The following is a 25360-nucleotide window of genomic DNA, read 5'->3' as shown; positions in this document are numbered from 1 at the left end:
AATTATCAGATATCAAGAACTTTCCAGAAAAATTACTGCAGAGTAACATTGGGAATGATTGTAAGAGGGAACTTGGGCAAGGAGACTATGGAACATAAAGAGTAGATCTGGAGCTGAGCAGGTGGCCCAGTGGATGAAGGGCCTGAATTCAGATCCTCAGAATGCACGTAAAACCAGTCATGGTAGCTTGCCTCTGTATTCCCAGTGTTCCTACATCAAGATGGGCAGGAGAGACAGTAGAATCCCAAGTTCACAGGCCAGGTAACCTGATGTACACAGCAGCCAACAGGAAGAGCCCCAGTCTCAAAACAAGGTAGAAGGCAAGAATTGACATCCAAGTTTGGCCTCGGAACTCCACATGCACATAATGGCATGTATCTAACCACACACACACACACACACACACACACACAACATACACACGCAGATTTTTTAATGTATGTTTAATCACTCATTTGTTTTCATCTTTGTCAACCAGTGTGCATCATCACAATACTCATTAAAAACTGAGGCTATTAAACACTTTATGAGACTCTCCTGAGAGCTTTACATGAATCAACTTATTTAATGTAGAAGGGCCAGGAGGCTAAAATTAAAAAAAAAAAAAAACCTCACAATGTCTTCCATCATTAATATTTTGTGTTTAGGGGCCAATTTGTTTGAAGGTGACTATAGAAATTTCACAATAAATGAATGAATTCACAAACAAGAAAATTAATGAGCTATGGACACAGTGGAATTAGATACACAGCTTAGAAACACAATTTCCCTATTATCTTGATCAGTACCCAACATTTTTCTAAGTTGGAATCAAGGGAGCTCCCTGGTACTAATGTATCAAACAGGATATCACATTTAGCTCTTTGCTTCTAGAAGGCAGGTTAAAGTAGCTCTGGTAAAGCTTGATCAGTACCCTATCTTTTGCTTGGTTTCGCAGCCTCCACCACACGTTGCCCTTGAAAGCAGTTACCTTATTATGTTCCTCTCTGAGTCTTGGTTTTTCTGATTTGTACAATGAGGTTAAAGTTACTCTTAATCCACCCCCCAAAGTGGTTAACACAGAGCCTCATGCAGCATTAGTGAATGTGAACTATTACATTAGTATATTACTATTAATATAGTTCCTCTCTCCTCTCCTCCCTATGTTTCAGCCATACTAAGTTTTATTTGGAAGCCTCCACGGTGCTTTTCCAGCTCTGCCTTTGCTGTCTCCCCACCAGGCCCACTCTTCCTCCTTCTCCTTGCAGGCCTGCCTCTTCCTCGGGTCTGAAGGTGTCAGTCCAACTTCTCCAGCCTCACAGAGCTCCCTTCCTCCACTCCATTTTTCTTGCTCTAAGAATTTGCTCTACTGATCTTGTTTACTGGCATATTTGCTTCTTTATTTTAAGTCTCTGTCAGAATGTAAACTGCATGAGAGCAGGGGGCAGTGTCTATCATATAGGTGTTTAACAAAGAGTTGAGTTGGACATGGTGGTAAATGACTACAATCCCAGTGCTAAGGAAGAAGAGGCAGGTAGACCTCTGTGAGTCTGAGGCCCAGCCAGATCTATATAGTAAGTACCAGGCCAGCCAAGGCTTTATAGTGATACCCTGTCTCAAAAGAAAAAAACAAAACAAAACAAAAAAAAGAGTTGTTGAATGTATGAATGAATGAATGAATGAATGCCCATCCATCTAAGACAGTGGTTGTTAATCAAGCGACCCCTCAAAATGACCTGGTAGCTGGATGTGATAGCATGTACCTGTAATCCCTGCAAGAGGCAGAGGCAGAAGGATCATAAGTTCAAGACCAGTCTGGACTACATAGAGGGACTCTGTCTCAAACAAACAAAAAATACTGGGGGATCCTGATTTAATAGCTCTTGAGTGTGATAATTATAGGAGTATTTTAAAGTACCCCCACCCCCAAGTAATTCTCAAGAGTGGTCAGAGTTAGAAATTAGCAGTAGAGGGAATGTAAATACAGCAGTAGAGAACATCATCTCCTGTCTCGATGGCAGTGAGACCATAGAAGGCACTGTCCCATCCAGGTGCAACATGAGCTGTAGCAAGAGCTCTGCTCTAAAGCAAAGGGAAATGAATTTTGCATTTTACTGGCGTGTGCAGTGCAGTATGTTTACCATTTGGTATAAAGTATCCAGGATTCCTAGAAATTAGATACACTATTCTGGTGTCTCTTCTTTGCGATGTGCTATCAGGAACTCCTGGACCCTCTGACAGGAAGCCAGGAGTTACCAATGCATGACCCCACAACAGGCTTGCTGATCTCTGCTGCAGCCTTCCTGAGGCTCAGCATAGAACAGTCATCCCAACTTCTGGCTCCTGACCAACTTTCCTTCCCTGGGTATGCATATCACGTGTCCATCCATGGAAGGGGAATATAAATAAGCTGGAAGTGACTATATGTAGAGACCATGACATCATTAGATTACTACAGGAGAGAAACCTTGGCCTGTGTTTCTATTCAAGTGTGACCTTTACAAGTTCAAGGCACCTGACCAAGCTCTAGATGCTGTGATGACTATTACCTTTTTCTTTCAAGAACCCAAAGGAAAGAGAAAGGCAATAGGGGGTTCTTGAGTGCCTTACAAAGTGTATGATGGACACACACTTGTTCTACAGCCTGGTAAAGGTGCATTGGCCTCCCAGAGGAAAATAAAAAACTGAGAAGAAACTAAAAGTCTTTCTTTTAACATATTTTGTGAGATGAATGAGATTCAACTGGTTACTTAGCACTTTCAAAGAAGAGCAGTACATTTATTATCACTTTGGGTTAGGATTAAGGAAAGAGTGATTGGTTTGTGAAATTATGAAATCAATAACTTAGAAAGAAACTCCAGGCAACGTCCAAGCTCCATAAATATCAGTTAAAAGATAATGGACAGGGAGGCAGAGACAGGCAGATCCCCAGGGCTCACTGAAAAACTGGTCTAGACTACTTGGTGAGCTACAGGCTAATAAGAGACCCTGTCTTAAAGAAAAAGTAGATGGCACCTGAGAAACAACACCTGAAATTGTCTTCTAGCCTCCACATACACATGTACACATGCACTTGCGTGCACACACACACACACACACAATAGCTAGGCATGAGGGCATATACCTATAATCCTAATACTCAGAAGGCAGAGACAGGAGAATCAGGAGTTCAAGGCCAGCTTGGGCAATACAGGGAAGCCATTGCAGTAAGTAAATAATGATTCCCCACAAATATAATGATCGTACAGTATTAGAAAGTCTGTCAATACAATTCAGTATCTTACATCATAAATGGAAAAGGAACATGGAAACAAGACAGAGCACAAGAAGCAAGCACTCGTTTGGAAGGTTGTCCACTCCAGGTTAAGTGGAAGCCAGCAAGTTTCAGAACAAGAATAGTATGATATTTTTCATATTTTTAAAATAAAGAGGAAAAACAAAACAGTAACGATTAACCTATGTATGTGTATATGTGTGCAAACACACATGCATATACACTTAAGCAAGTTATATAGATTTTGAGGAATTGCTTTAATTTCTTGTGGCTCAATTTTCCCGCCAGTAAAACAGAAATGATAACCCCCCTCCTTCCCTCAGAGAGCTGTCATGAGGGTTGAGATAACCAACCCTTGAAAAGTATTTAACACAATGCCTGGTATATAAGAAGTGTTCCAGGCTGAAGAGATGGCTCAGTGGTTAATAGCACATGTTTTTCTTGTAGAGGGCCCAAGTTCAGTTCCCAGCACCCACATCAAGTGGCTTACAACCACCTATAACTCCAGCTCCAGGGGATTCTCTTCTGGCCTCCTCAGTTACCTGTACTCACATATGAACATACCCACACACATAGACACATAACAAAAAATATATATTTTTTTAAAGAAAAAGAAATGTTCCACAAATGTCAGTATCATTACTATTTTGTCATAGAAAAAGTCAGAAGCTGTATCAGCCAGCTTTCCATTACTGTAACAAAATACCTCAAACAAGTTTAAAAAAGAAAATGTTTATTTTGGCTCATAGTTCTAGAGGTTTAAGTCCATGGTCATTTGGTCCCATGACTTTTGAGCCTGTTATGAGCCAACTACTTGATGATGGCAGGAACACAAAGTAGAGGAAAGCCACTCACCTCATGGCAACTGGGAAGCCAGAGAGACAGAGGTTGGAAGAGACTGGAGTCCACAATTTCCTCTAAAGTCATGTCCTCAATGACCTAAAGCCTCCCAATGGACTCTCAAAGGTTCCACCATCTGCCAATAGCCCCACAGCCTGAGGACCAAGCCTGCAACACATGGGAACATTCTAGATCTGAACTGTAGCAGGGACCAAAACATCTACAGAGGGAGAAGACAGGGGGAGGAAAGGAGGAAGGGGCGTGAACAGAAGGAAGAAGGGAAGGAAGGGAAAGGAAATGAGGGGAGGGGCGAGAAGGAAAGGAGAAGGAGAAGGAGAGAAAGGGAACAAGGGAAAAGAGGGGAAAAGAACAGCATGATTTGCATTAATCTATTCATGGCAAGAAATAAAACAGCCTGTAATAAGAGTTTATAGTATCCAGAAGGAAGCAGTCTCTGCTTTGACATCAACCTTGCCAAAGGCCAGGATAAAATGATCTTTGAAGAGATTTGTGGGAAAGAGATTTGTGGGAAATGCTCAGGGCTTTTGCTAGTGAGGGATCGGGATTAAACACGCTGACTCTTGTTATTCTGGGTTTATCTCGGGGTGCAATTTGCTATTTCTTTCTCCTAACCATGATCCATGACATGCTGAGTCATTATGGAAGCTGGGGAAGTATCATAGTCTTGTCATAAAATTTGTGGATGAAATATCAAGATGCACCAAGCTGTTAAAACTGAGAAATAAGCCTAAAGAAAGAGTGTGGTTTTGCATGTTTTGTAGCATTTAAATGCTTGGCATGTATCCAAATTTTGTTCATAATTTTTAAATGATTTTTACTTTTATTTATGTGTCTGTGTGAGTATATGCCACGTGTGTGGGGATTGCCTATTTAGGCCACAAGAAGGGATTAGATCCCAGGAGCTGGAGTTGCAGGCCTTTGTGAGCCACTTGATTTAGGTGCTGGGAACTGAACTCAGGTCCTCAGAAAGAGCAGCAAGCACCTTAACCACTAAACTATCTCTGCAGCCCCGTGTTTGTAATTTTTAAAAGAATAAGCAAGTTGGGTGTGGTGGTACATGCCTTTAGTCCCAGCACTCAGGAGGCAGAGGCAGGTGGATCTCTCTGAGTTCGAAGCCACCTAGGGGCTACATGCCTTTAGTCCCAGCACTCAGGAGGCAGAGGCAGGTGGATCTCTCTGAGTTCCAGGCCACCTAGGGCTACAGGGAGACCCTGTCAACAAACAAACAAAAAAGAAGCAGCAAGATCGTATAAACTGGGCAGGGATTCATTCTAGTTCTTTCACACCAGATGCAATCCTTTGTGTTCTGAACTCTTCAGAAAAAGATTTGCAAAACATGGATTTTCTCTGAAACACATTTCCACCACTTTAGTCTATCACTTCTGCCTAGAGACTCAGTCTGACATTCTAATTGGAAGAGGAAAAGAAGTACAGCCAAGGGTTGGGAATGAGCTGGAAGAATACTGGAGGCTGTGGGTTACAGCTCCAGCACTGGGCAGGAAGAGGAGGATGCCTTTCATCTCATTGTGAGTTCTCCACTGTTAATGGTTTAAATGTGAAAGTCCCCCACACCGACATGTGTTTGAAATCTTGGCCGCCAGCTGGTGGAACTGTTTTAAGAGGTGGTGGAATTTTCCAGATGAGGGGCCTCACTGGCAGAGGTCAGTCTCTCTGTTTGCTGGTCTTCTACCACGATGTGAACAAGCTACCAGCCCACATTACTGCCATTACATAGAGAGCAGCTCCAGCCTCCATGCCTTCCTTGCCAGACTGGACTGGACCCTCTGAAGTCATGAACCCAAATAAACCTCTCCTCTTTAAGCTGCTTCTGTCAGGCATTTGTCACAGCAATGAGAAATTCATGCATTGACCCTTAAGCTGAGACACACCCCCTCACCATAATAGAAATCCCTTAGAATGGAATCTGGGAATGTGAAAGTCTTCTACCCTGTTCCCTCCCTCATATCTTTGCATGCATTCAGCAGATTTACCTGGCGGGAACCAGAGGAGGGAACAGAGCAGGAGTCCCATGTACTGAGAGGAAAACCCTAGCTTGGCACTGAAAGAGGTATTTCATTTTTTCAAGTCAACAGCAGCCCCATTCAGGATCTCCCTTATAAGCCCTGGAAAGAGGGTGGTTGTCAGGGAGAGGGATCACATGCAAGATACCAGGCTGGCTTCAGATGATGAAGGTGAGGTAGGATGCATCCATGGTTTATACTCACACTCCTCATGTGGGTGGTCAGTGTGGTTTCACTGACCTACATCAAACAAGCCAGATGGCCAGAGACCCTTATTTGTTATTTTTATTTTATGGATATGAGCATATTACCTACATGTATGTAAGCATACCTGTGCCATGAAATGCCTACAGAGGTCAGAAGAGGACATTGGATCCTCTGAAACTGTAGTTATGAATGGTTGTTATCCAGCACATGAGTGCTAGAATTGAACTTGCCTCTGCAAGAATAGCCAGTGCTCTTAACCACTAAGGCATCTCTCCAGCAAGACCCTTATCTCTCATCTGAGCCCTAATGATAGGGATGTCCTTCGATTTCACAGGCTGGCTATTCTCCCCACTTTTTTGATCACATGGAAGTTTTCTTTCCAGTCAAGAGTTAACATTATTTTGGGGTGAGGGGGGTCTCATTATTCCTCCTTTTGTTATTCAAACCATCTCTATGATTAGTCTCTAAATTGTGTTTTCTAAGGGAATATAAAAGAATAATGATTCATCTGGAAGGGTCTGAATCTTCCTAATTCTAAACTAAGTTACAAACGCTGAATTTGAATTCCTAATGTTCTATACAATGACTTTGACTGTAAAGCATCTAAAACAACTTCTTAAACTTGGGTCCTCAAAGATTCTGATCATTGAGATGGTCAGAGGCAGAGATTACTCTCTCACACCCCCACCCATCAAAAGATCTCAGCTTTAAAATAAGGACCAGGCCAGGCATGGTGGCACACACCTTTAATCCCAGCACTTGGGAGGCAGAGGCAGGCGGATCTCTGTGAGTTCAAGGCCAGCCTCTTCTACATAGTGAGTTCCAGGACAGCTGGGGCTACAGGGAGACTCTGTCTCAAAAAGATTTAAAATAAAACTAAAATAAAATAAAATAAGAACCAGACAGGTAGTAGCAATCAAATCACAGTAAAAGCTGGCGTTCACTGAACATATACTATGTGCTAGGTCAATGCTAACCACATTACATGCTTTAATTCTTTGAAATCTCCAATGTAAAGATGCTGTTACCATTGTCCCCAATTCCCAGATGAGGGCAATGGGCCTTGGAAAGGTTGGTGACTTGATGTGGTTATCACAGCTATCAGACAGAATTTGATCTAGGGTCTCTGGGTTGAGATCCCACTCTTTGTTACATATTCCATTAGAATAAATTTAAAGGTAATGATAATCCTGACCTTGGAAAAACTCAAGTGTACCCATCTAGACCAAAAGTTGTCAATCTAGTAGAGCTTTAATGATACAGAAATAACCCAAGAGTTCATGGATGGATGAATGGATACACAAAATATAAGGTAGCCACATTTGTATGAAAAAGGAAAGGAAATTCAGAGTCATAGAGAAACACTGAAGACATTAGGCTAAGAAAAAAGAAGCCAGTCACCAGAGGACAGACATTCTATGCCTCTACTCACCTATGATACAACACTGAAATTCCATAGCATCAAAAAGTGGAAGGGTGGTTGCCAGGGGTTGAGAAGAGGACAGTTTGAATAGTTTGCATTTAGCAGGTATGGAGAGCCACTTTGGAAAAATAATGAAAACATTCTGGAGATGGATGGTGGGGACTGCACACCAATGTGAATGTACTTAAGGCCACTGAACCGCACATTTTAAATAGATAAAATGATACATTTTATGAATAAAAAAATCAACACATACCCAAAATATGCCTAGTCCCCACACTAGTTAAATGAAGTTCTCCCCAGGATGGAACTCAGATATCTATTTTTTAAACTATACATACTGTTCTAGTAGGTTCCTAGGGTTAAGAACTTCAGGATCAGAAATCACGAACTCTGGAACTCACTTTGGCAAAGTCCTTGATACTATCATACATTCCCACTTTCTCCTGCACACAAGAAAACTGAAAGTCAATCCTCATCCCAACCTATTGCCAACTAAGACAGCCCAGGTTCAAGAATCAGTGAAGGGTTCCAGAAGCCATAGATTCTGTAGTTTAACCAGGTATTCCTCCAGCTTGGAATTGTCTGCATAATTGTCTATGTAATATCTTTAAAACTCCAGGTACAATTATTACCAAAGTACTTTAGAATCCAGAACAGAGGTTCCCAGTGAAATATTCATCCATCACACTTGGACCCTTAAAAACACATACCAGTCTTCTTGGGCTACTGTACAATTTTTAGGTGATCCTTAGCAGGAGAGGACAAAGATGATTTATTCAAAAAGAAAAGAACAGCTTCTGGCTTTCAGCTCAGCAGCAAGGATTCTCTGAGTACTTGGCACTGAGCTACTTTGGGAAACCCCAAGATACCTTCAATAAACTCACATTCTGCAGGGAAACAGGTATGTTCATTCAGTCATTCAGTCCACACCTATTTCTTGTGCTCCTGAAATCTTCCAGACAACTACTCAAATTACTAGCAACAAAGATAATATCTAACAGGTTTAGCCTGACATGGAATGGGAAAGGATGCTCAGCTGAGCCCAGCAGTAACCCTTAGCATGCCAGATCATGGAAAAGTAGTGAATGAAACAGAAGAGGACACAGGATGGCCAGAGCATTGAGGAAAGAGGAAAAAGCCTCAGGATAGCTGTTTATCATCCAGTACAGCATTTTAATACCTTGGAAACATATGTCTATGGGTACAAGTTAAATGATGGTCTTGGCTTGGGTTTAGAGATGAACAAGTGAGCCAAAGTCCTTGACCTCATGGGCCAACCTTCTAGTGCAAGAGTGGCTGAACTTTTCATAACCAAACAGCAAATAGCTTGGACTTTGAAGACCCTGAAGTCTCTGTCCAAAGTACTTAACTCTGTTATTCTAACAGCCACATGCAATAGTAAATAAATGAGTGTTGCTTTGTTCCTGCACTGAGAACTGAATGGCGATCCTGCTCATGTAGTCACTATATGGGAGGGAGAGACAAAATCAGTCCTTTTAACATGCTGTAATAAATGCTAAGACAGAAGTAAGCGGGAAATACAGAAGCCTCTGGACTTGAGGGATGACTTCCTGGAGGAGGTAATAACCATGCGCTTGCTCAACAGCCAGCCATGAGGTGAGCAGTCACCAGCAGCCCCTTAGAGCTGTTTCATCAGGACAGCCTGAGAACACTCATGCCTTTCTTTGTGGGTTGTCTGTGGTCACCAGCTCTTCCCTTGTGTCCCCTAGTCTCTGAACAGCTACAACGATGGAGACTACGAAGGAGCCAAGCGGCTGGGGCGGAATGCCAAGTGGGTAGCCATCGCCTCCATCATCATTGGCCTCATTATCATTGGCGTTTCTTGTGCAGTGCACTTTGCCAGGAAGTAAGTAGCCTTTCTGAATTCTTCACAATATTAAGTGCTTTTCCTAAATACCCACTGGAAACTGTTAGAATAAATCAGGACATGCTTAGTGATAATTTGCAACAATGGGATCATCATGTTTTCTTCACATTACAAGGACCATGTACAGACACTGCAAAGTCTCTCTTCCATAGAGTTCAGGGACCCAGGCTATATGTAACTCCACATCTATATCTAGCTTTTCTAACTAGGGCAGGAGAGTATGGATTCAGTTTGTCATGACTATGCGCATCTTGAGTTGTACTGATATGCTTGTTTCAAGAACGACCCTAATCACTTTTTCCTGCTTGAATTCTCATCAAACTCCAAATAGACAAAACCCTTAAAGTGTTACATGGAACTTTACAATCAGACCCTGGTTCCAGGGATACATCTGACCCTTCGATATTATTGAAGATAAACCACGGACACCCAGCCAGGATGGAGTCACTTTTGTCCTAATCCATAAATATGCCCTTCTTTCTGCCCCAAGTTCGTGGGATCCAACTGTTTGTGCTGCTGCCCAAAACCAAGCTTTCATTAGCAAGTCCCCCCTATACATTGAACAGTTTGTGCAATCCTAGATCTGGCACATTGAGGCCAATCCTCACACACTAAAACTGGTTTGCTCTGGAATAAACATTTTCCATAAAGGGCCCGATAGTAAATATTCTAGACTTTGCACGCCATATGGTCTCTATCATTACCTCTGTGACAACTACTAAGCTCTGCTTCTTGGACACAACAGCAGCCATAGGCAATGTGTAAACAATCAGGTATGGCTGTCATTCACCAGCCTCTGATCTAGAACGGGAAGTATCTTTAGGCTGTCAGGGAATGGGTAAGATCAAAGAACCTAATGTAGACTTTTCATTGCCTAAACAAATACCACAAATGCCACTTAGGCTCGCAATTAAATGAGTAAAGCCAGTCACATGATCCCATCTGATCATCAGAGGGTGTGTAACATGAGGGCATTAATGGAATATTTAGGATTGTTCTAATAGTCACCTTACTATCGATCAGCAAATTATTTCCTGCATTAAGCTAGCCTTGATGTTCTTAGATTAAGGACAGAAGAGCTGCTTTCAGCATCACCCATGAGCTCTCATCTCGTGGGTGAGATGAGATGGACGTTCTTGATGTTTCTCTCTAGATTGGGACACAAGTTTTCTGATTTCTCTAATAAACTGAGAATGCCACCTGCGAGAATGGCACCTTGAGAAAGGACAAGGTGATATGATACACATCCCAGGCCCAGAAATGACAAGCCCCAAACCAGTTTTTATATAAACTTTTTATATAAACTCAGTGAGAGTTAATGCTGAGAAATCCTTTCACTTTTCTGCCAGGACAGCCTAGCTTTCCAACAGCCTTGACCAAAGCATGTTGCGCTTGAGCTGATTAGGCCAATCTTTTCTTGGCTTAGTTGACCAAAGAGACTCATATGGGTGGATGAGGAAAGAATCAGATACCCTTCATCCTGTTAGATCAGCTGGCCCAATCTTGGCAACCAAGAGGGCAGCGGATATCACAGGAGATCAACTTCCTGTAGGACAAGCCAGAGCCACAAGCAGTGAGGAGCAAGTGGATATAAGGGCTCATGTCCTAACAGGAAGTATCCCAAACGGAAAGCAGGTGGCAGTATAAAAAGAAGGGAGAAAAGGACACAAAAAAGATCATTTTGTTGCTTTTATGACATTGATGTCAATATCATCAAATTGATAGGGAATGGGGGAAAAATGAGAATATTGGAGAATAGATATGAAAACCCCTGACTTCATTTTTTAAAGAAGGTATAATATGCTTAAGTATATGCATGTGATATGCCTGTGTGTGTGTGCGTGCACGCGTGCGCGTGCACGCACACACACAAGGGACCATGGAATATGGTAATGGTATAGACTCGGTACTAGATTACCTGGGCCCAGGTCCTCCTTTACTTACCTCAAGCCAATTGTTTAACCTCAAATATTTTTCATCATCTGTAAAATGGGGGATTATAGCAATTGTTATTTCATAAAGCTCTTGGTAAAGTTAAGTAGGTGACCCAGAAAAGGTGTGCAGTTAGGTAACTGTTTCTTAGTCAGTGCAGTAAAACTGCAGACCACTTACTGATACTATTATTACTATCATCATAACAAACTATAATAAGGATCCCTGAAAGTATATTCTATTCTTTCTATCATTCTAAGCACTGCGGGAGAGGACCACAGATTTTAAAATGCCACTAAAGAAAAGTCAAGACTTTGTATCCATGAGCCAAGCTCAACGGGCAGTTTTCTAAGAAAGGAGGACTTGCGGAAATACACACTGCCCAGATTAGCACTAGAGCTAAGCAGGTTATAATACTTGCAGATGACATTGGCATAAACTTTGTCTCATACCAGGCATCATTCAGAGTTCTCACATGACGAGTCCTCAGTGGACCTTCCAAGCAACTCAAGAGGCAGATATGATTATCCCATGTTGTAGATAAGAAGACTGAGGTTCAGACAGGCAAAGTGATTTGTCTACAGTTTTATAGATAGTTGGTAGAAAAGATAAGATTTACGTGTGGTTCTTTGTGCTGGGTTGGTGGTGTGTGTGTGTGGTGTGTGTGGTGTGTGTGTGTGTGTGTGTGTGTGTGTGTGTGTGTGTGTGTGTACTCGCAGATACATTTACCCATGCAGGTCATGTGGAGGCCAAAGGTTGATTTGTAATGTGTCCCTCACTAGCTTCTCTACCTTGTTTTTGAGACAGGATCTGTCACTGAACCTGGAGCTCACTCTTTCAGCTACGCTAGCTGACCAACAAGCTCTTGGGATCTGCCTGTCTCTACACCCAGCACTGGGATTACAGTCTCAAGATGCCACACCTGGCTTTTGTGTTAGTGCTGGAAGCCTGAACTCAGGTCCTCATGCTTTCACAGCAAGCACTTTTCTCACTGATCCATCCCCCCATCCCCTGTGCTAGGTTATTAACCACAACTTCACGCTGTTTTGCCATGGATGCATCCCTTCTGTTATACCCAGTAACGAGTATAAACAGCTCTTACCTTATGGCTAACTCCAGTATTCATTAATGGTGCGCAAGTCAGGGATGGGGGTATGATGTGATAAGGTTTCAAAATGTGAGCCAAGGCTCATAGAGTCAAAAGTCTTCAGGGCTCAGGCAGGAAACACATATATTAATATAGCAGCCTAGTTAGGGAGCAATAGGAAGCGGTGGGGACTGTGGTGAACAGTTACTGTGGTGAACAGCAACCACCCCTCAGGATGTTGAGCCCATTTTTAAAAAGGTGTTAGAAATCTGGTTTTTACGTAAAGTCACTGGTCTTTTAGATGTTGACAGTCATACTATTAAAACACATTGTAAGCCCCAAAAATAAAAGAGAAAATGATAATCATGTCTGCAGCCTGGGTACTGTCTACTTTCCAATCTAAAGTGGACATTTGGTTTTCAAAGATCAGACTGCTGGGGCTGGAGAGATGGCTCAGCAGTTAAGAGCACATACTGCCCATGCAGAGAACCAGAGCACCTACATTAGGTGGCTCACAACCACCTGCAACTCCAGCTCCAGGAGATCCAACACTTCTGGACCCCGGAAACACCTGCACTCACATGTGCACACACACACAAACACACACAAATTAAAAATTAAATGAATCTTTGAAAAAACAAGTTTGCCCCAAGGTATCACCCAAATTTTTTAAAAGGGGAGGGGACCTGGAAGCCCTCATATATGGGGGCTTTCTCTATTCTTAACATAAATGTTTCTATCTAGAGACTAGGCACTAGTGCGTACATGCTTATGGTTGAAACTTTCTCAGCAGGAATAAAAGCAATGAGTTAGGGATCACCTCCCCATTGTCTCTTCCTAAGGGATTGTGTCTCACAGTGGCTAGAACCTGGATTCAGACACTGATTTTACCAGGATTCGAATCCTTGTTCTAACACACAGACCATCTGGGAAAGCTGTTAAATTCTTTATGACTCCATTTCCCTATCTATGAACTATAGAATTATTTTCCTATCTATAAGATCACATTCCTTTTAGATATCTTTCTCTCCATATTATCAAAAGAAATATTTAGAAAATTTATTCAGAGTTATAATTCCATGGAGAAACTAAAATTTAGTAGCTGAGCATGGCAGTGCACTTGGGAGATGGAGGCAGGAGACTATGTTTGAGGAGAGTCTGGGTTGCATACTGAGACCCTGCCTCAAATACATAATAATAAATTAAATAAATAAATACTTTGTCATGTGAGAGAGAGTGCAAGAGCAAGGGAGAAAGAGGGAGAGGGAAGGAGAGAGAGAGAGAGAGAGAGAGAGAGAGAGAGAGAGAGAGACCCACAGAGAAAAAAGCCAATTCTACCACCCATTAAATGGAATACTATAGCCAATTTCTCAGTAATCCCCTGAAATAAAATTTTCCAGCCCTACTTTACTACAGGAATTAAATGGCGATTTGGAACTATTAAGATAGAAGTTCCCAAACTTTGGACCACCTAAGATTACCTGGGGACGCTTAAAGGCATTCTCATCCAAGCCCCACCTCCAAAGATTCCAACTAAAGCAGATGTAAATCTAGGGATCTGCGTTTTTCAGCCCCCTGAAGATGCAGCTCCTGGTGCTTAGCAGAGCTCTCTGCGTAACCCTGGCAACCCTTCCCTCTAAAGTCCAAAAGGAAGAACATACTGAGGTAGCTGTTCACAGAGTGGTCAGTTTTCATTTACATCAGCAAACTCGCTGTCTTATTTTGTTCTGTCCAAGTCAATGCCAAGGCAAGGAATAGAGTTACTACCTCTAGATTTACTAGGCCCTTCATGGATGAGCTCAGAAAATCAAACTACAAAGGACACCAAGCCTGAAGATGAGACAAGAAAGCCAGGAATGTGGGAGTTTTCTGAGTTTAATTCAAAAATAGTGACTGAAGGAAACAACTGCCCTATTAAAAACTGTAAAGTCTTTGCTTTTAAAATCAAACAAAAAATCAGTATTGGTAGCTAGAATGGTAGTATACAACCCCAACACATGGGAGGTAGAAGCAGAGGGATCAAGAGTTCAAGGCCAGGGGCTGGAAAGGTGGCTCAGCAGTTAAGAACACTGGATGATCTTGCCGAGGACCTGGGTTCAGTTCCCAACACCCACATGGAGGCCAACAACTATCCACAACTCCAGTTCCAGGGGATACAATGTCCTTTTCTTGCCCCCCTCACACTGTACACATGTGGTACACTTACAGGCAAGAAAAACACTTATTCATGTAAAATAAATAATAAATAAAACATTTACTTTAAAAAAGTTCAAAGTCATCCTCAGTTATATAACAAATTTAAGACTAGTCTGAGCTACATGGGATCCTAGTTAAATTTTTTTTTACAAAGTGAAAAGTTAGTCTTAGGCCAGGGGTATATTTCAGAGGGAAAGTAACCACTTAGCATGAGTAGTGCCCCAGATTTAATCCCCATCACTACAAAAGTAAATAAAGGGCTGGAGAGATGGCTCAGTGGTAAGAGCACTGACTGCTCTTGCAGAGGACCCAGATACAATTCCCAGCACCCACATGATGACTAACAACTGTCTATAACTCCAGTTCCAGGGGATCCAACACCATTTTCTGACCTCTGTGGGCATTGCATGACATGAGTGCACTTACATACATGCAGGCAATACATTCATACACATAAAATTAAATAAATAAAAATAAATAAATAAATAAATAAAACAATTTTTAAAATAGTCTTTATCCTCATCAAGAAAATGAAAACCAAAATAGATACTAGAACTCAAATGGCTGAAGTCTCCAGCACTGTATCTTCTTTAAATGGTTCCAAACCATAATGTTCTTTATCCAAACACATAAGAAGTTCTTCTTCATCTAATTCTACAGGATATCCACATGGTGGTTGAAAAAAATGAGGCTTCATGTCATCAAATTCACAGTATCTAAGAATTGTCCAACTGCATATTCAGCAGCTTTGGAAAGAATGCTATCTTGACAGAGTGTTCAGATCCAAAAAGATTCAAAAACTTTCAGTCTCTCAAAGTCAGGCCCTTCTCTGCCCTCGAGTTACTAGGGAAAGTGGAGAGATGAATCATACAGATGAAATGTTAAATGCTATAGTAGTATTTCTCAGTCCCAATACATGCAAATCCCTGGGCCAAGCCAAAATGTCTGTAGGGTTTTACTTTCTGCTAAGTGCCTTGAAGAGTCAAGCAAGGTTAGGCTATACTCGATGTTCATGTTTTTCAAGCATCTCTCTCAGACCACCTGCAACAGATTCATCTGGGACACTTGTAAAAATGTAGATCCCTGGCTTTCAGTCGAGCCGTAGATCAATCTTGAAATATGCATTATTGCAAGTATCTACAGCAGGAACTAATTCTAAGTATTCTAACATGGCAGAACCACCATCCTAGACTCTTATACTTAATGAAGAACATTCCTGCCTTGTGGGCATGTGCCATAAAAAGATACCTCTAATGTAAGAGATAATGTTTTCTTTGTTTCATACATTCAACACAACAGACTTCTTTGGTTTGATGTGAGTGTGGAGAGTACCCCCACACACTAAGCAATTCTCTAGCAAATCCTAACAGGACGTCCTATAATTCAGATACCACCTATTGGGAGTTACAGTCAGATCCCACAGGCTGAGAATTCATTCACTCAAGATGCCAGTCCTAAACCTCAGATTATATGTGACCTTCTACTAGCTAGAACTCGGGGTTCCCATGATCCCCTCCTTAGATCCTACGCATTCATGTAGTTGGCTCACAGAACTCAGCATGCTATGAAATACATCACAAAGGACATAGATGAACATCTAGATGGAAGAAACACATACGTCAAGGAGCTTCCCTGCCTTCTTTGTCTGCAACACCCTCCAGGCACATGATCAACAATCCAGAAGTTTCTCAGAGCTTGTGTCTTTGAGATTTTACAGCTGTTTCGTTATGTTGGCATGAAAAATTACATTAGTAGCTGCTGGTGATCAACTCAGCTCAGCCTTCAGCCCATTTTCCCTCCTTGGAGGACTGAAAAGCTCCAATTATTTAATCACATGTTTGGTTCCCATGACATCCCATCCACCATCCAGAGGACCAACCAAGAGTTTACCTGCTAGAACAAAAGATGATCTTATTACCAAGGAAATTCCAATAAATTTAGAAGCTCTATGTCAGGAACTGGGATCAAAGAGAACAAAAGATTCTCTTAGCATACAAGAGCTTAGAACCTCTGTCTCAAGAACTTGGGGCAGAGACTAAGTATTTTATTGTATCACAGTATTACACTTGAGGCTCCTGGGAGAGGCGTCACACCTGCACAATTTTCTCCTTCCTCCTCACTGTCAGGCTTGTGGTCACTTGTCTGATGTTCCTCTTCAGTGGAACTTCCTTAGCCACAAGACCAGTTGAGCATGACAAATTTAGGCACAAAGGATACAATTGTTCTGTGCCACCAATGTGACAGTCTCAGATGACCCTGGTAGAATTGGAGAGTTTTGTCTTATTTGAAATGAGGCTCACTAGGTAATTCTCATGTGCAGACAGAGTTGGAAGCCACACATGTACAAGATTGCTCATGGCAGCTTTGTCTAAAATATGAAAACCTGGAAAGACTCTGAATGTCCATTGGCAGGCAGATTAAATAAGCAGTGGTTTATTTGCAGGAAGGAAAACCACAGAGCACCTTAAACATGGAAACATCTCTCTTACTATAGCTTTACAAAGCTCTGCATGATCTGGGTGCTACCTGCCTATCCTCATCTCCTGTTTCCTCTCCTCTTCATTCTCTACTTCAGCCAAATTGGATTATTCTTCTGTTTGAGCAACACAGGTATCTTCCCGACTCAGGATCTTTGCACTTGCTATTCCCAATGCCTGGAGTGATCTTCCACTTATTACCCACGCAGCTTGCTCCCGACTCTCCTTCAAGTGTTTGTCCTGAGACTAACCCCCAGTGGATACTGTATTAAGCATGATTCTATTAATTAAACACACACACCACCACCACCACCACCACCAATGCCAGTAACTAAAAAACATTAGGTAAGAGAAAGAGACTCAGAAATGCTCAATGCATGCCATTCCACCTGTATCACTGAGGTTTTGTACATGTGCCACATGTAAAATAAAATATATTTTTCAAACAAAAAATACATCTCAAAATCATGCCGGCCTGCTTGTCCATTTAAGCAGTTGTCTAGTCAGGGTAAGCTCCATCAAATAAGGAGACCAGCAGGCCCTGGAAGCCCATGCCAGAAATTCAGTAATTCAAATTCTCTTTCTCTCTCTCTCTCTCTCCCTCCCCCCTCCCTCCCTCTCCCACCTTTCTCTCTCTCTCTCTGTATCTGTACCACACAGTCCCTGAGGAGCAAGCAGTCAGCTGGGAGCATACAGGACAGTCGTCATCTGCACATACCCCAAAGAAGTTTCTGAGGAATGGATCCTTGATTTTAGACTGTGAGATCTTTTCCTCCAGGACTCTCCAGAGGCAGGTCCCTGGCAAATGAACAACACCAACAAAAAGTCCAAAATGTAGGAAATCAGAGCGGCACAGCCACACCCACCAAAGTCATTGATTGATGAAAAAGAAGAAAATGGTGTCTCATTGTCTCGGTTCAGCAACGTTCTTTGGTCCATTCCTCTTCTGTAGAGATGAACTCCAGAAATCTTGTAATCTTTCACTGGTGGAGGGGTCTGGATTTTCAGGGAGCAGGAGGTTTTGAGGAAGAACAGCAAATGCTGCTGTTTACAATGTCAAGTACAAACATTTGTAGCATGCATAAAGTTGTGGATTTGTGGAATTTTTTTCCTCTCATTTTTTTTCATGTTATAGGTCCTTCAATCTTAAATAACTTCTTCTCCCTCAACACCATCAGAGTTCACCCAGAACCTGGGCTTTTGTCCTGGTCTTTCCTTTCTTCGAATTCCCACCTTCTCTTGCTTGTATCTGCTTTGATGGACTTGGCCACAACCTCTTTCTCCATTCAGAGTCTGAGAATGTACATAGGGGCCAATCCTAGGCAAATGCATACCTTCCATCCCAAGTTTGGGAATGAACTGGCTATGTTTATGGACTGTGGTATTCTTTTCCACCTGTTTTTTTAACCAAATCTCAGGCAAGATTTTTTATTTTTCCTGGATGCCACCTGGAAGTGTCACCCTTGTATTTTTTTTCTGTCCAATGTCAACACCTTAGGTATGAATGCCCTGGTTCACAATGCCATTATCCCACTCGCTAGAGCATGCTGACTGAGTCTTTGAAGAGTGTGAAGTGTATCACTAGCTGGTGTACACAGGTGATTTCTAAGTAGTTCATGAATGCAAAGAACACTTTCTTTTTTTCCTATTCTTTCTTGCTCCTGATTACAGGAAGAAAACTCTGTTGAGTAGTAGTCAGTCCTTAACATCTTTTGCCACTACAGCCATTGCCTGTTATAGTAAAGAAAGAGCAACCTTGGGTCTACTATGTCTGGACAGGAGTCAGTGATATTATTTTGTCTTCATGGTATTTATTCATTAACTACCGCTTGTGGCTCTCCACAGACCGATGCCCTCTATCATTTCTGCTCCAATAAATTTAGTTATGTAAGTAGACTCAAAGACAAATATCAAGTAATTAACCTGACATGTGATGTGTATAACCAGTTCACTTTAAGAACTAATGTTAGAAACATGATGGTAATGAACTTCAATAGACAAAAGTAAAGGTATTTTGTTCCAACCGAATGAAGAGGCTGAATGTCAAAACACCTGTTTCAATGCCTTTTAAAAGTTTTGTTTCTTGGAGAGGAGCAGAGTGGAGAAAGGGTCTCCTGTAGCCCAGGCTGGCCTTGAATTGCTACATAGAAGAGGATGACCTTGAAATGAACTCCTGATCCTTAATGCCTCCACCTACTGAGTGCTAGGATTATAGTCTTGAGCCATGATAGCCAAATACTTTTGTTTTCTTTAGGAGTGTGCAGAGCACACTAGCTGTGCAAGTTGATCTAGTCAAGTTTCTTAGCTTCTCTGTGCCTCGAATTTCTTCATCTGAAAAATGGAGATAAGAACACTGCCTCCTTACCTCATACTGTTATGAAAATTAATTGCCATGAAAGGTGTGTCCCTGGAAGGAATTCTAAGTGGTAAACAAACACAAAGCATGATTCTTGTAGCTCTAAGGCATTTGTGAAAATACTGAACCCTAGCAAAAAAATAAAACTTGATGGACATGAGACTCCACCTGCCATTCCATCCAGGTGTGTCATGAGCCAGCACTTGTCCCAGGAGGACACTGACTCAGGGACATGAATTCTCAGCACGTGGGCCTGCTAGAGCCATTCCAGTATATTGAATCCTACTTTCTGTTTCGGACATCTTGTTGTTTGTTTGTGTTTGGGTCCCTGGTCTTTCACCCAAATCAAATAAAAGGTGTTGCTGAGAGGGCAGAATAAAACTGGTTTTAAGTAAGCCTGTTTACCATGGTGTGTGAGTCATGTTTTCATCCTTTTAGAGACTTCCGTAATCATAATGTGCTCATCCACCCCAGCCTCTTTCCATAGGGAAGACCATAGAGAGCAGCCAGAGATGGGGCTAGAGAGGCCCCCACAATGAATTAACATGCTGAAATGCCCTTCTAGGTTTTTAAATATTGGTTCTTGGGCTGGAGAGATGGCTTGGCAGTTAAGAGCATTGACTGCTCTTGCAGAAGACCCAGGTTCCATTCCCAGCACCCACATGGAAGCTAACAACCATTTGTAACTCCAGTTCCAGGGAATCCAAACTCTCTTCTGGCCTCCGTTGGCATTACATGCACATGGTATACACTTACATACATGTAGGCAAAAATTCATTTACATCAAATAAAATAAATCAATCAAAAATGTTTTTAATAAAATAAAATTCTGGTTCCACTAAAGTCAAAATAAAATGTGAAAAATTCTGTCACTGAGTGGGATTTGCAGAATCTAAGAGGGGCTTTGATTGTTGTTGGCTCCTAGGAGCCCTAAGCTCCAATACCAATAGAGTGGTTCTCTTCCTTAGGGCATCTTGTGAAGTGGGGATTGCCCCTTTGTAATGGTTAATCTCCACTGTCTACTTAATGGAATCTACAGTCACCTGCTGGAGGAGCTTCTGGACACACCAGTGATGGGGGGGTTCCTAGATTGGGTTAGCCTCTGGGCACACCTGTGAGGGATTACCTACATTGGGATAACTGAGATGGGAAGACCCACCCACTGTGGACACACCGTGGGATGGGGTCCCGTTGTGATTAAAAGGAGAAGCAAGCTGAGTATATCAGCACTCAGCTCTCATCTTCATGGCTACAGATGTGACCAACTGCCCCAAACTCCTGCTGCTGTTACCTCCCCACCATGATGTAGTCTCAAACTGTGAGCCAAAATAAATAAGCCCTTTCTCCCTTAAGCTGTTTTTGCTAGGGTATTTTGTCACAGCAAGAGGAAAAATAATTAGGACATTCTTGATGTACTCCCCAAAGCACATGAGGAAAAGATTAGCCTGGCATATCAGCCAAGAGAATCTTTCATCAGCCAGTGACTAAAAATTTGCTGGAACAGGGGCTGGGGAGATGACTCAGTGGTTAAGAGCAGTGGCTGCTCTTGCAGAGGACCTGGGTTTGATTCCCAGCACCCACATGGCAGCTAACAACTGTCCATAACTCCATTTCCTGGGATCTGACATTGTCCTCTGACCTCTTCAGGCATTGCGTGACACAGGTGCACTTTCATATAGTCAGGCTATACACTCATACACATAAAATGAAAATAATAAATAAACTATCTTTAAAATTTGGCTGGAACAAAAGGTAGAGTTCAGTACATGTAACTGAAAAAACCCAGGGCCACCTTCAGATTTGACTGAATCATGGCGTTCAACTTTACTGCGAACTTATCCCTCTCCATTTTCAGCTCCAACTTATTGGTGTTTTAGTTTCATAATGATGAAAATGCTTCTAATATCCTTGAACTTTTTTCTACCATCTTAGAAACACCTGTAGAAATAAAGTGTTTTCTGCCTTAGTAGCTCCAGAGGGGAAAATAACTCAATTCAAAATAATGTATGATTGATCAGAAACAGAAAGGAGCCCATAGAATGGATACCAACCATTATCAAGCAGGTGTGGCCACCGTGCCAATATAAATTGATGCTATGACTAGGAGTGTGTGAACCTCTCCTTCCCTCACTCTTCGGCCAGGTCTGAAGTCAGAATTCAACCACTTGAAGCTCAGTGTGAGGTTAGCTCCACACAATCTTTACAGGTGGAAGGTATGGGAAAGGTGGTTCCCCAGAGGAAAACCAGAGTGCTTTTACCAGAAGGAGAGACAGATGCTGAGCAGAAAAAAAAAGAAAACACTGTCCACATTAGGCCTTCTGCTTCTGACTACGCCTTCCACACATGAGACCAGAGCAATCTAACAGTTATCCAATCTCCCCCTTATGTTTTGATTCTCATCCATTCCTTCATCTGATCAGTATTCATTCATAGGGCACCTGCTCAAGCATGGAATCCAGGCTCAACTTTGGAAATTCTAATATAGTTAAGAGAGATCCCTGGGAGGGTGGCTCAGGGTTTAAAGGGGGAAAGAGATAAATGCACGATTAGAAGGGAATGTGAACATAAACTCCTGAAGTCCTGTGTAGCTAGTTACTTTGCAGAAGGGAGTGCCTGCTGTATGTGAGGCAAAGATGGTTCAGGGAGTAAATGTCCTTGTCCCCGCTGCTCTATGTATCACTAAGGCTGATATGGCTGTAACTCTTGGAGCAGCCATGTCTTTGCCCACAAGTTATGGGCAGAGGCAGATGTAGACCATAAAAATCGCTGGCCTCAGCTCCTGGATCAGCACATTAGCTTTGGCCTAAGCAGGACAGCTGCAATCAGCAAAACAGTTCCACAAATGTATCTTGATATGTAACCCTAGACCAGGTTTCTAAATATAAGAGACAGTTTAAGGCCACCAACTACACACACACACACACACACACACACACACACACACAAATATCTACAATAGTATCCATATTCATGGATTACTACCAACCCTGAAAAAAGAAAGACTCCTAGATATTGAATATTAGAGCCTGGGCAGTTTTAATATAAAAATAGATCCTTGAACCCAGACACGTTTAATTCCTGTTCTGTGTTCATCAACATAGAATCATACATGCTACTCAAGTATTACCTGTCACTGCCAGAAAAGCCACAGAGAGAAGGAATTACCTTTCCAAAGACTGAGTGATTCCAATAGAGATTCTTCTATCAGAAGGTGGGAGCAGGCTGCAGGGTTGCCTGCGGGGCTTGTTTTCATCAGGCACCTCATTTCATCTTGTGTCCCTGTTTCAAGCTTGGATGAGTTCCCAGTCAAACTGTCAGTGGCTGGGTCACCTTGCTCATCCCTTTTCCTTCCCAAGTGTAGGTGGTCCCAGTTCGCACCCATACTCTGATCCACAGATGTGTCCCAGCCATTTCATTTTTCCCAAGGTTGCTGCTCCTGACATTGCCTCTAAGTGTTTATTTCCTGAGGGTGACACAGAATTCACAGGAATGGGAACTAGTGTTTTGGTGTGAAAGTAAGCAACCCTTAAAAGCCAAATACTACCTACAGAAGGGTAACCAATGGCCTGATGACTAGCATGAAAGAGGACCTCACACAGATCGACATGTAGAAGGTAAATAAATGTTCTTTGAGCCATTATTGATACCCATCTAAACAGTAACCTCCTTAAAAGGCTCCCTGTGCTTCAATTTCTGATGGTGTTACAAATATCTCAAACCATGACAGTTAATCTTCACTGTCCACTAGTTTTAGAATCTCCTACGAGATTGGAGAGGCATGCCTGTGGGAGTGTCTGTGAGAGTGTTTTGAGAGAGAATTAACCGAGCGGGCATGCCCTGAGTGGGGGTGACATCATCCTGTAGGTTGGGTTCCTCTCTCCCAGATTTCTGGTCTAGAGAAAATAGCTTCCTCTAACACTTGTTCCCATCACCTTGATGTTCTGCCCAAATACGCGGCGCCAAATAACCATAGACTGAACTCTCTGAAGCTGGGAGCCAAAATAAATCCTTCCTTCCTTAAGCTATTTCTGTCATGGATTTTGTCATAGGATGAGAAAAGTAAATAAAGCATAAACATAGTGATTTAACCCAAATTTATTATTTCAGGATTCTGGATGTCAGAAGTCTGAAATGGGTCTCCCTGGGCCAATATCAAGATGGCAGCAAGGTTGGATTTCTTTCTAGAGACTCTGAGGGATATTACTTTTTTTTTTCTTTCTTGCCTTTCCCACCCTCTAGGGATTTCCCACATTCCTTAATTCATAACTCCCTTCCATCTTCAAAGTCAGCAATTGCTACTCAACTCTTCTGCCCACTACATCTCTCTTGTTCTGACTCCTTTGGCCTCTTCATCCTCATTTAAGGACATTGTCATTACACTGTGCCCATGTGGATAAACAGGGTGAGTTCCATATTTTTTCCTATGTTTTTTCTTTTTATATTTTTATTGACCTTTTGTAATTTCATACAACAGTTCTTAATCAAATTTAGATCCTCTCCCCCACCCATGCCTCCCAGACTCCCCCACCAAACCTCATGTATTCCGCCATACATGATAAGTCCTATTCATTCAGGCATTTGTACCCAAATGCCCTTCAGTGTAAATGTGTGGCATCAAGCATGGGACCCATGTCAACTCAATTAAACAAGGGCCCAAAGGGAAGGAGAGAAATAGGTGGCAGGCCGGTACTAGACTGAGAACTATTCGAGACTGATTGCTGCTGAGTGAGGGAGTTCCAAATTTTAAGGTCTGATGATTAGCAACCTCAATTCCATCTGCTCCCTTAATTCTCCCTTTCTGTGTGACCTAGCACAGTCATATGATCCAGAAATTGATATGGGAATGCCTTGGAGAGATCATGGTTCTGCCTACTGTACTCTTTGACATTCATGCCTGTCAAGTTTCCTTTCCTGTTGTGATAAAATACCCTGACAAAAGCAACTTTAAGGGAAACAGGGTTTATTAGTCTTACAGTTCCAGATTATAGTCCACCATTGCAGGGAAGGCAAGGCAGGAACTCGGAGCAGCTAGTCAATCACATCCACAGGCAAGACAAGAGGAAATGAATGTATGCATGTTTCTCATGTTCAGCTTGCTTTGTCCACTCACACAGTTCAGAATCTGCTCCCTAGGTAATGGTGCCTCCCACAGAGAGAGGGAGGTCTTCCTACCTCAATTAATGTAATCAAGACAATCCCCCACAGAAAAGCCCACAGGTCAGCCTGATCTAGACAATTCCTCATTAAGGCTCTCTTCCCAGGTGAGTTGACATTGTGTCAAGGCAAGAATCATACCTAACCATAACAACACCCATACAACATACACACACACAACAGCTAGGGTGACCTCAAAACCTAAATCAGGTGCCATCATTCCTCTGCTGAAACTCAACCCACCCACCCAATGGCCTTCCACGAAATCAAACCCAAACTTTTACCATAACCTGCAAAGACCTGTGTGGTCAGCCCCATGGCAGCCTTATAGGTTTGCTCTCCTGCCATTCTTCCAACCCCCTCCACTGCAGCCACACCCTGACCTTCTGACATCATTCCTGTCTCCAGGCCACACCGACACCCGCCCCAGGTTTCACACAGCTGACCTTTCCTCATGCACAACTCTCGGAGAAGGCTGACTGAACTCCCATGTAAGGCAGCT

General features: G+C 42.3%; 1 protein-coding gene across 3 annotated transcripts in view; it reads left to right on the top strand.

Moving 5' to 3' along the window:
• Positions 1–25360, top strand: part of Tmem233 (transmembrane protein 233) — a 46143-nt gene that overhangs the window by 19629 nt on the left and 1154 nt on the right. The window contains exons 2-3 of one of the 3 annotated variants that reach the window (XM_029559279.1): positions 9499–9635; positions 23812–23872. In XM_029559279.1, the coding sequence (XP_029415139.1) occupies positions 9499–9635; positions 23812–23872 (198 nt within the window). Of the gene's footprint in view, positions 1–9498; positions 9636–12395; positions 12753–18008; positions 20100–23811; positions 23873–25360 lie in introns of those variants that run through there. The other 2 variants (XM_008824418.3, XM_017795927.2) reach the window with 2 other exon arrangements.

This window comes from Nannospalax galili, unplaced genomic scaffold (genome assembly GCF_000622305.1).
Source record: "Nannospalax galili isolate Female #2095 unplaced genomic scaffold, S.galili_v1.0 scaffold769, whole genome shotgun sequence".
NCBI classification, from domain to species: domain Eukaryota; kingdom Metazoa; phylum Chordata; class Mammalia; order Rodentia; family Spalacidae; genus Nannospalax; species Nannospalax galili.
Note: the sequence above shows the minus strand (reverse complement) of the source record. Positions and strands in the feature narration are given on the sequence as shown.